General features: G+C 44.8%; 1 protein-coding gene across 1 annotated transcript; it reads left to right on the top strand.

The window, feature by feature from the left end:
* The first annotated feature begins 313 nt into the window (after positions 1–313).
* Positions 314–11041, top strand: kif7 (kinesin family member 7). Its single transcript, XM_008301795.1, has 19 exons — positions 314–693; positions 902–1099; positions 1207–1606; positions 1709–2056; positions 3543–3735; positions 3839–4006; positions 5048–5206; positions 5398–5543; positions 5673–5794; positions 6441–6581; positions 6685–6890; positions 7088–7285; positions 7594–7719; positions 7965–8141; positions 8233–8448; positions 8651–8857; positions 9057–9255; positions 9487–9648; positions 10313–11041. Exons 1-19 carry the CDS (start codon positions 363–365, stop codon positions 10705–10707), a joined length of 4092 nt encoding a protein of 1363 aa, XP_008300017.1. The 5' UTR covers positions 314–362; the 3' UTR covers positions 10708–11041.
* Positions 11042–11044: the final 3 nt, after the last annotated feature.

The raw sequence follows: 11044 nt of genomic DNA, 5'->3' as shown, positions 1-11044 counted from the left end.
GGCCGGTTGATGATGATCGCATGCAGTCACGCTATGGAACCGTATGAATTTGTCATTTTTCTATGATATGGTGTCTCGTGTGATTTTCTACTGCATTGCATTATATTGATGTCTGCTTATAAGAGTAATCATTTAGTGATAGAGGATTTTATTCACATCACTCTTACTGTAGGTGAAATTTAGAAATAAATCTGAGCTTGAGCTGCTTCGTTTCCTACACATCATGGCTTCACTTTATGAATTCCTTCAGCCATGCGGCATAACATGCTGAAAACCTCTTTAATGACACGATTTCTGTTCTCTTCAGATGATGATCGATACAGAACAGCAGAGCGCTGAGGAGCTGTGACGGTGCCAAAGAAATGTCTCCCAAAGTGCCCGGCGGCCAAGGCAGAGGGGACTTCTGTGCGGTGCAGGTGGCGGTCCGAGTGCGTCCCCTCCTGCCCAAAGAGCTCCTGCACTGCCACGAGAGCTGCATCACCGTGGACCCCGAGCTCCATCGGGTCACTCTGGGCCACGACCGACACTTTCTGTGTGACTTTGTGTTTGAAGAAGCTTGCTGTCAGGAGGAGGTTTACTCTGTGTCTGTCCAGCCTCTGATCGATGCCTTTTTCCAGGGTTTCAATGCTACTGTTTTTGCCTACGGGCAGACGGGCTCAGGCAAGACCTACACCATTGGAGAAGCTAATATTTGTAAGTTATTTATTTTTTGCTTTTGAAACTTTTTTCCATTTCAAAACAGCGGCAAAGATTATTAGCAGGTCCAGTTGTTTTGCTTTAGACAAAAACAGAGTACACGTCGGTTGGACTTGCCAAAAAATCCACAATCATTTAATTACGTTTTACTACCAAACCCAGGAATGTGTTTTTAGTGTTAATAATAATGATAATGTGTTTCTAGGTTCCTTCAGAGACGAGGAGCAGGGCATCATCCCCAGAGCTGTTGCAGACGTCTTCAAGCTACTAGATGAAAATGACCTTACAGACTTCTCTGTCCGGGTGTCCTACCTGGAGGTCTACAAGGAGGAATTCAAGGACCTCCTGGAGGTGGAGACTGCCAGCAAAGACATCCACATCCGGGAGGATAAAGGCAACATCGGTAAGGAGGATAAAGGCAGCCATATTTGTTTGTAGCTATGTTGTTGTGAAGTAAATATCGTTTTCTCCATGTATTGATCTTTATATTTTGTCTGTGTTACTCCATAGTGTTGTGTGGTGTGAAGGAGTGTGAAGTGGAGGGCCTTGACGAGGTCTTGAGTTTACTGGAGTCGGGAAACACAGCCAGGCACACCGGGGCGACTCAGATGAATCCAAACTCCAGCCGGTCACACACCATTTTTACCGTGTACATGGACCAGCGTCGGGGAAGCTCTCGTCTTTATGGGACTGCTACAAGCTCTGGACCACAGATGTTGTCTTCCAAGTTTCACTTTGTGGACCTGGCAGGGTCAGAGCGCATCTTAAGGACGGGGAACACTGGAGAAAGACTTAAGGAGAGTATCCAGATCAACAGTGGTCTTCTAGCTCTGGGAAATGTTATTGGGGCTCTGGGGGACCCCAAGAGGAAAGGCTCTCACATACCATACAGGGACTCTAAAATCACAAGGTAAATGTAAATGCGTTAACCAGCACTTCAGCACATTATCTAACCAAGTATTGCTTTATACTATCAGTTGGGTTTAATATTTATCATCCCTGTTTCAACCAGGATACTTAAAGACTCTTTGGGAGGAAATTCAAAAACGCTGATGATTGCCTGCATCAGCCCGTCTTCCTCAGACTTCGATGAGAGTCTGAATACGCTAAACTATGCCACGAGAGCCAGAAACATTCAGAATCGGGCCACGGTCAACTGCAAGCGCGAGCCGGATCGCGTGGAAGGGCTTGAGCAGCAAATCAAGGCCCTTCGCAGAGCCCTCGAAAACCGCCAGCGGTCAGAGACCCGCATCATCGCTCACGCCGATCCAAACAGGAGGCCTCGACTCGGGGAGGGCGAGATCAGCAGACTGCAGGCTCAGAGCGCTCACTACAGGACTTGCACAGACACTGCGTACAGGTTAAAGCACATTTATTAACCCACGTCTCTGAGGGTGCAACATCCTGCTGAACTGCTCGTTCACATAAAACACTTTCCAAGAGTTCTGGATGTCTTAGTTGTTGTAGAGGCTACATTATCTCAACCATTCAGTCATATGTTCTCGTAGATTAATCGAAGACGTTCCACCTCTCATCCAAGAGACTTCATCAGTTCTGACTGACTAGTTGGGAGTTCTAGATACTTATATCCTTAAGGAGCCACACCTGAGTTTCAGTTTCTTTAGGATATAAGTATCTGGAAGTCCCAACTAGTCAGTCAGAACTGATGAAGAATCTTGGATGAAAGGTGGAACGTCTTCAAGGAACTCAAGCAAGTCATACGATTAATCTACAAGAATAACCACGACCTGGACGACTGAGAATCTTCACAGACGCGTCAAATGTTGATGTTTTTAAATTAATGCTCAGGTATATTTTACGAGTCAGTGCAACTTCTGTACATACAGTCGTCCTCAAATGTATTCATACCCTCCTATGAAAGGAGGAAAAAAACAGCTGTCTCTGAAATAAGTTGAAATTGACAAAAGTGATAATAAATTTAAAAAAAAAAAAAGAAAAACATGACATTGCTTTTGAATTGTGGTTCAACAGAAATATTAAAATAAAAAAAATAAAAAAAGAAAAGCATGATGAGACCCGTAAACTAATATTTTGAGCCAATCACTGCCATCAGGTGTTTTCTGTAACTCTCAGTCAGACTTCTGCACCTGTTGACAGGTGTTTGGATTTCACTGCTCATCAGCAAAGTGCTCTAATGTGTACGGGACAGTTTTGTTTTTTTAATTATTCTTTTCAACCACAATTCAAAAACAACGTCTTATTTCACTAAATTATAATTTAGCAAATTTTTATTTATTATTACTTTTTCAGTTTCTAGTTATTTGAGTGACTGTTGTAAATTTTGCCTTTTCTTTAATGGAAGGGGATGAATACATCTGACTGTATATAGAAACAAAATGTTTGATATTTAAGTGTAGCCATCATTACCATACACTTAAATGGCAAAGTGAGTCAACCCCAGGAATTAAACACAGATTACAGAACAGTGCAGGGTTTTATTTTAATTATTTTTGTCCATTAAGAGGCCAAAAGCAATAAAGAATTTACTGCCAAAGCCTTATGTAGCAGCTCTGCTGTCATTCAACAGCTGCTTAAAACCTAAATGGAATTTATTGTGAGTAAATCTGTGACTCCATACCTCCATACAGACACGTTGGCTCCAATAAAATGCTGCCGAGCTTCATAGTTTTTGAACCACTAAGGAGCTGATTGGGACTGATGCATATAAAGCTGTAGATTTCTTCAACCACACACTGCTAGGGCCGGTGATGTGTCGGTCTGTGCTCTTCTGAAAGTGAGAGAGCTTTCGATGGCTTCATTTTTGTAGGTTTTAATGAGCGTTTAGTGTTTGCTCCTTACATGTCAGTGTTGCTGATGTGTCACAGGTTGCTCCGGGAGCTGCAGAGTGAAGGCGCTCTGACCGCAGAACAGAGTCTGAGGGTGAAGGAGTGGCTGTGCTCGGTGGAGGAGGAACGAAGTGGGCTGACCACTGCTTCAGGGCCGGACAGCGGCATCGAGAACAGCTCCACTGAGGACAGTCTAGCGCTGAGGAGAGGGAGGCCTTCTGTAAGGAACCAGGTACGATATGTCTGTGAATGATAAAGACTGTGTTCGTCAAATTCAGTGATAATAGTTAAAGGATTCGGTGCTGATGTGCTTGTAACTATGACTTATCGCCCAGGATGCAGAAACTGTGGAGGAGAGGTGGAGCCACGAACACGAGAGTGACAAAGATGGAGAGAAAGAAGATGGCATTGCACATCTTCAGTCACAGATCCAGCGGTTGGAGAGGGAGAACACAGACTTTTTAGCAGCTCTGGAGGACGCTATGGAGCAATACAAGCAGCAGGTTGGACGCATTTTGTTTCTAATGTGTTTTTCTCCAACGCAACAATGATTTGTGGTCATCTGTATAACAGCACTGATCTGCAACCTTAATGTTTGTTCTGTATATTTGCCACCACTGCTAAATTATTGCCGCTGTTGCTTTAATATTATATGAAATGGAATAAAGTTACATGACTGTGCAGAATGCAGCTAATTAAAAATGGCGGATGTTGGAAGTGTGGCGACATAAAGCAGAACTGAGCGCGAGTGAAAGAAGAGAAAAAAGAGAAAAGATTTAGATCCAACTTGCTGCATTAATATCTGCAAACTCAGTCAAGCATAACACCGTCTGGCTGCCATTTGATCATTAAACATCAGTGAGATATGTGTGACTAGGTTGCCAAGTGGTTAGGACACATGACGCACATCGAGCAGTGATTCCCCGGTTTGATTCCTGACCTTGGAAACTTGTCGTGGACACAGTGCTGCAGCCTGACCGTCACTCCCCTGCTCTTTCTCTTATATTATCTATTCTATATTTCTTTTTCCAATTCCTGTCTAATAAAGCAATTAAAATAGAAAAAAATTAAAAATAAAAACTACACACATCTGTAAAATAATTGCCAATGATGTTTACAAGGTGTGTCAGAAATGTTCCAGGACTGGTGTCACAAAAGATATGTTTCATAATCCAAACTACATGCTCGTATCCAAAGTTGCTCATTTTGAAATGAACCTTCCTAAACAAGTAGACAGCTGGAGCCGTAGAGTGATGCAGGAGAGGAGAGGAGAGGAGAGGAGAGGAGAGGAGAGGCTGTCAGGCTGGGTGCCTATAAGGATAGACAAGATACGGCTCCACCCATCACCTTTAAACCATATCATGCATTTGATTGTGTTTCAGTGTAATATTGTATGAAGACTGACCAATAATACAAGATGCAATAAAACACTTTCACCCCTGTTGCTGAAAAACAATTCTAAAGAAAACACTGAATTTGATCCCAGGCTGTATCACATGTTCCCTCTGATGATATGCTACTGATTTGTTTTCCTTCCGTCTCAGAGTGATAAGCTGCAGGAGCAGCAGGACCTGATAGCAGACCTACAGTGTCAGCTGTCTGCTTCAGGGCTGATGGGCCTGGGCCTGAACCTGAGGTTGCGGCCGCACACCGCCCCCATGGGCTCCATGCAGCACAGTCAGAATGGAGGCACATACAGACAGGTAACCAACCAGCTGAACCACTTTTACAGACAAGAAACAGAAAAAATCTCTGTAAAGATGCACAAAAGAGTGTAGTTTATTTTATAGTTTATTGTATAGTTTATTTTGTCTTTCAACATTTCTATAGAGACAGTATAACAGTATGCGTCATTGCCTGCTTCATCTGTGTGTGTGTGTTTTCTTGATTGCAGGTCAGTCCATTGGGCTGCCTCGGCAATGGGCCTTGTGCTGATCAGGAGGGGAAGCTTCATGAGGAGCAGGAGGTCTCAGGAGGAGCAGAAATGCATTACAGAGAACGAGAGGGAAGTCATTTCAGCGTCAGCCAAGAGAGATGCAAGTATGTTGGTTTATACGATTTGAATGTTCATGTAATAAATTCTGCTCCATCACAGACTGATCAGACTTTGTGGACAGTATCGACGTCACTGCACTTGTATGCATCCTGTAATGCCCATGATTCTGTCAGGCAGGTGAACCTCACCTGGACCAAGCGGGATATGCTGTCAGGAGGACTGGCAGCTGGTGGCAGAGGGCCAACATCTCAGCTCCCTGAACCAGACCAACACCCCTGTTTAGCCAGAAAAGCATGTAAGTCCAGCAAGTGGCTCGCTAACGAGGTGTCCTGGGAGGTTGAAAGTTGATTTAATGATGCACTGATGGGACGTCAAGTCAAATCTGTTGTTTGTATGACCAGACTATATGAATCATTATCATTGATTAAATATTCCCCTCATCTACCAATCTCACCGTTATCTGTTTGTACAAATCCAATGTGTCGTTTATGTGCTAAGTTACACAGTCGGAAATATTCAAGCTTCTTTCAGTTTTGGAGAAAGATGCAACCGCTTGCATTTTAGTAATAGAAGTTAATCCTCCTGCGTTGAACTGTTTGCTTGTGGAGAGTCCATTTCCAGGTTTTTAAGTGAATTAGATTAACCAGCCTTCACATGGGGTGGCAGCGTTGTTTACTTTTGCATTGTGTCGTGTCGTCTCTGTGATCAGATGTAACCTCAGGCTCTCTCAAGATCTGCATTATAAGCTTTCATTGCCTAGTTTTCGTCTCTATTAGAGGCTTATTGCCACCAGTTAGGTGGAGGGTTACAAGTCAAACAGGGATCTCTGTGGATACCTGAGGCTGGTGTGAATGTGGGGGGCTGTTGCATTGCAGCTTTGTTCCCTTCACTATTGTGCCGCCCCACTGATTTCTTGTCCACTCTCTCATATTTCCATGTAGCCAACTCCAGTACAGGAGAGAGCCTGAAAAGTTTCGAGGGTGTTACAGAGTGGGGACTTCTTCAGGCACAGCAGAAGATCAGGGAGCTGTCTGTCACCATCCGCATGAAAGAAGAACTCATCAAGGAGCTGGTCAAAACTGGTAGCCGTTTTACTCTTATCACCTCTCCTTACTTGCATCTTTCTGAAACAGATGTTTTCTCAGTTGTTTTGTAAATCAACTGTTTGTGTTTTTTGTTTTAAAGGTAAGGATGCTCAGGCCCTCAACAAGCAGTACAGCCATAAGATCACAGCTCTGGAGAGCGAAGCTGTGCAGGCGCGACAGGAGCTGCAGGAGGCCCAACGGCAGCTGCAGGATCTGGAGAGACAAGAAAGAGAGATCAGCGCAACAGACAAGACGAGAGCGCAGGAATGTCGCAGGAAGATAGCTGCTGCTCAGAGCAAAGTTCAGGTTCGACTTTCAAACATCTCAACTCTCAAATCGAGACTTAACTGTGTGGCATCTGGAAGAATGTTTTTTATGCAGCTAAGATGCTTTTTTGATTCTTGCTGGATGATCGTTTTCTGATACATAATTGATTTTTTTGTTGTTAAACACGAGACCTTTCAGATTGAATGAATGGGAAACTGTGTCTGGATGTATATCAGGTACTAAGTCAGCGGCAGAGGGATACCGCTCGCCTCGCCAACCTCCCGGTCCAGAGTGAGCGTCGCGTGTTAGAGCTGGAACGAAGCGTCCAGTCGATGAGACAGCAGCAGGAGCAGCTGCAAAAGCGTCTGCGTCAGGAAAGTCAGCAGAAACGACGTCTGGAGACCGAAATGCAACGAAGAACTCACAGAGTCAAGGTACTGCAGAGTGACGACAGCGTTATAGGCTCCAGTGACCCTACAGAGGGTAAAGCGATGGGTAGAAAATGGATGAATGTAACCTGTTCAACATCACTGCAATCAGCATGAATGAATGTCACGCTTCATGTTGCAGGTTTAGTAAAGAATCTGCCTTCTTTAGAATAATGTGTCAGTTAATTTAAATGGAAATATTTCAGCGGTGAAAGAACAGACATGACTTAATTGCATTCAGCACCTATTTATTTACTCTTGAAATAGGCCATTTTCTTCTGCCGTTGTCCTGTAACTGACCTTTATCTTCTCAGGAGCTCGAGATAAAGAACGAGCAGCAGCAGAAAATCCTGAGAATCAAAACGGAGGAGATCGCAGCCTTCCAGAGGCAGAGACGCAGCGGCAGCAACGGCTCGGTCATCTCATTAGAGGAGCAGCAGGTGTGATGAGAACTTGTCTGGATTGATTTATGAATTGTATACGTAGCATCAGTGTTTTAGTTAGAATTTAAAAGCTTGTAACTTGAGCTGTGGAGGTGCAGAATTATGTTGGTTGTAACTGTCTACTGTAGACTAGAAATAGTAAATTTTTTAGCCTAGTGATATCGTAACACTCTATCCTGACTGCTACATTCTGTTGATGTGTGTCTTGTTTGATTTTTCTGTGTGCTTTTGCCTGTGAGCAGAAGATTGAGGAACAGAAGCGTTGGCTGGATGAGGAAATGGAGCGGGTACTAGAACAGAGGAGAGGACTGGAAGATCTGGAAGGAGAGCTGACTAAACGAGAGGAAATCCTCGCCAAGAAAGAGGCTTTGCTGCAGGAACGCAGTGGACTGGAGACCAAGCGGCTCCGCTCCAGTCAGGTACTAACAAATACCAACATCTCAGTTCACTGACGTAGCACATTTGCAAATGTTGAATATTTTAATTTTTTTTATTCTTTCTTTCCTCCAGGCCCTAAGTAAAGATCTGGTGACGCTTACTGGGCGCATCGAGACACTTGAGCGAGAGCTGAGTGAGAGGAACGGCCTCCTTCGCAGCAGCAGCGCTCAAGACTCGCAGCAGATCCGCCAAGAGATCAACAACCTACGTCAGGAGAAAGACTCACTGCTTAAACAGCGAGTTGAGCTGGATGACAAGCTGCGGCAGGGCAACCTGCTCTCACCTGAGGTCAGACGTTCCTCTGGGCTGAAGCACCCTGATATCATTCAGTCTTTAGCCAGATTTAGCTGTTCAGGAGATGCAATAACAAGTACGCACATAGCAATTGCAGGAACTAGAATGTGGCAAGTACTGATTAGTTCTCACTGGAAAATGCAGCAATAGCTGTGTGTTGCTCACGAAGCCCATCTGTTCTCTCTGATGTTACCAGGAGGAGAGAACCCTTTTCCAGTTGGACGAAGCAATCGAGGCTCTGGATGCAGCTATTGAGTACAAGAATGAGGCCATCACTCAAAGACAGAGACAGCTGAGGGCTTCTGCCAGCATGCTGTCCCAGTGGGAGATGAACCTCATGGCCAAACTCAGCTACCTGTCTGCGTCGGAGACCAGAGCTCTGCTGTGCAAGTACTTCGACAAGGTCCTCGACATGACATTTTACTTCTTCTTTTTTCTTTAAACATGTTTTAACTTGTGTCACTGAGCAATAAACACAGTTCTCAGCGGTAATAGCAATGCTTGGACTCTTTCATTAGACAAGTGAGCAGTGTCAGACTACACAACACTCTGAACTCACCAGTATGTCTGCTGAACAGTGTTTGTGTGATCGTGTCCTGTAGGTGGTGTCTCTACGTGAGGAGGAGCGGAAGCTGCAGCTTGCCCTGGCTGAGCTGGAGATGCAACTGGATGAGCAGCAGAGGCTGGTGCAGTGGTTGGAAAATGCCCTCGATCGCACACAACTCGACACAGATCGCCGCCTCACGCAACAGCAGAAGGAACATGAGAGGAGCGTGCAGCTCTTGCTGCAGCAGTGTCGAGGTAATAATGGACCGTCTTACAAAGGTCAACATATTATCTCATGCTAAAAAGAAGGTCACCAGTCACAACATGTTATCAGTTCCTCCCTCATGTGTTGACACTGCTCATATTCTAGGTTTACAGGAAGTTGTATTAAAGCAGCTGTAATGCCAGAATGTATTTAGATCTGTTTGTTTTCATTATTATTTATAGTAATTACATACCCATGTGTGTGTCCTGCTGTCCTCACAGAACAAATGGATGAGGGCCTGGCAGGAAGGCAGCGGCAGTACGAGGGATGGATCCATAACCTCAGCATGGAGCTCAACCACTACAAGGCAGCTAATCTTGAACTAAGCAACAAACTGAGGGAGTTCTGTGGTTCGGCCAGTCAGCCAAAAGAGCACCCTAAAGGTACAAGTGTTGTTGGATCTAAGCATTTATTTTCCTGCTCGTGACTGTGTTTAGAGCTGTCAGCAAGATGACGACAATTCAGTTTACCCTGGGCTTGATGACCACAATACATAAACACCAAGTGTCTCTTCAAAAGATGTTTAGTAATACTCTTTATATTCTTCATGCTGCTCTGAATTACAGTTGTCAGAATAACTCAAATGCAGGAATATGCAATAGGCCGGACTTCTACTAACCGTATTTTGTTTGTTGTTTTGTTAAAAACTTTATTCTCTGGGCTGCCGCTATAGCTCACCTGGCTGAGCTGGTGACCCATGTACTGGGCCTATAGTGTAACGGGGCTATAGTCCCCGACGCAGCGGTTGTGGGTTCGAATCCAGCCCATGGCCTTTTGCTGCAGGTCCTTCCTCCATTCTTCTCCCCACTTTCCTGTTTCTCTCTCTACTGTCCTGTCAAAAAAAGGCCAACAAAAAAAAATTATTTTTTAGCTTTGCCTTGGTTTAAGTTTGGTAGATGGCCTGAGATGTGACATTCTGTTCCGTTGATCGTCCGTTTCGCCCTCAGATCTTTCTTGATGTTTATCATAAAGTTCAGTAGGCTCAGAACAGGAGGACTCAAGCCTGTTTCATCACATTAACTGTCCTGCTGACATGCTGTCTTTCAGTCCTGCCATCTGAAGGTAAACCCGCAAACGTTGGCAGCACGGAGAAGCTGAGCCGCTGCCCCGACGACGGATCAGGAAGCCGAGGGGCGGGGCAGCCCGACAAACCTTCCAGGTCCAGAGAGGAAATGCGGGAGCTGGTGAACACCCCTCTCCCGTCCACGTGGAGGCGCTCTTCTCTCCCCACGGAGGAACCTGCTGCTATGGAGGAGCTGTGGCTTCAAGTGGCTCCCGACGGTCCCGTTAACCGCGTAGTTCAAACCGGGCTGGGGTCCTGGGGCGGGCCGACGCCCCTCCCCGTGGTTAAATCTCGCCGAGAGTCCCGTCGCTCCAGCCTCAACGTCGGACCACTGACCTCAAATAATGCATTGATTGACGTACGGAAGAATCCTGTCTGAAAAAAAACCCTGTATTTTATAACTCGACGCCGGTCACATAGATTTTTGTTCTGTGGTTTATGAAAGATTCGGTTGTTTCGTCAGACTTTAGTTTTTGTATTTCAGTTTTTGTACTTTTTGTTTATTACATTTTTATTTTTAAATGGACACCCACTGATTTTTATACAAAGCACTTTTCACTAAAGTCTGTTTTCGTTGTATACAGAGGGTCGGTATACAGTCTGACCGCACAGATTCTGTTGTGTTATGACAAAATGAGTTCCTCTCGCTCTCTAATCATGTAATCGTCTGACCTTCCACGATATTTTGTATTAAAATGTTTTTGCCTTCGACACTC

The sequence above is a fragment of the Stegastes partitus genome, unplaced genomic scaffold, assembly GCF_000690725.1.
Source record: "Stegastes partitus isolate 25-593 unplaced genomic scaffold, Stegastes_partitus-1.0.2 Scaffold1716, whole genome shotgun sequence".
In the NCBI taxonomy this organism is placed as follows: domain Eukaryota; kingdom Metazoa; phylum Chordata; class Actinopteri; family Pomacentridae; genus Stegastes; species Stegastes partitus.
This window is presented reverse-complemented; position numbering and strand designations above follow the sequence as displayed.

Bases quoted from the DNA above. Each gene is read 5' to 3' on its own strand.
- kif7 (XM_008301795.1), top strand. From the start codon at position 363: ATGTCTCCCAAAGTGCCCGGCGGCCAAGGCAGAGGGGACTTCTGTGCG. The intron at 6,891-7,087 runs GTTCGACTTTCA...GATGTATATCAG, and splicing joins CTGCTCAGAGCAAAGTTCAG to GTACTAAGTCAGCGGCAGAG. The intron at 9,256-9,486 runs GTAATAATGGAC...CTGTCCTCACAG, and splicing joins CTTGCTGCAGCAGTGTCGAG to AACAAATGGATGAGGGCCTG.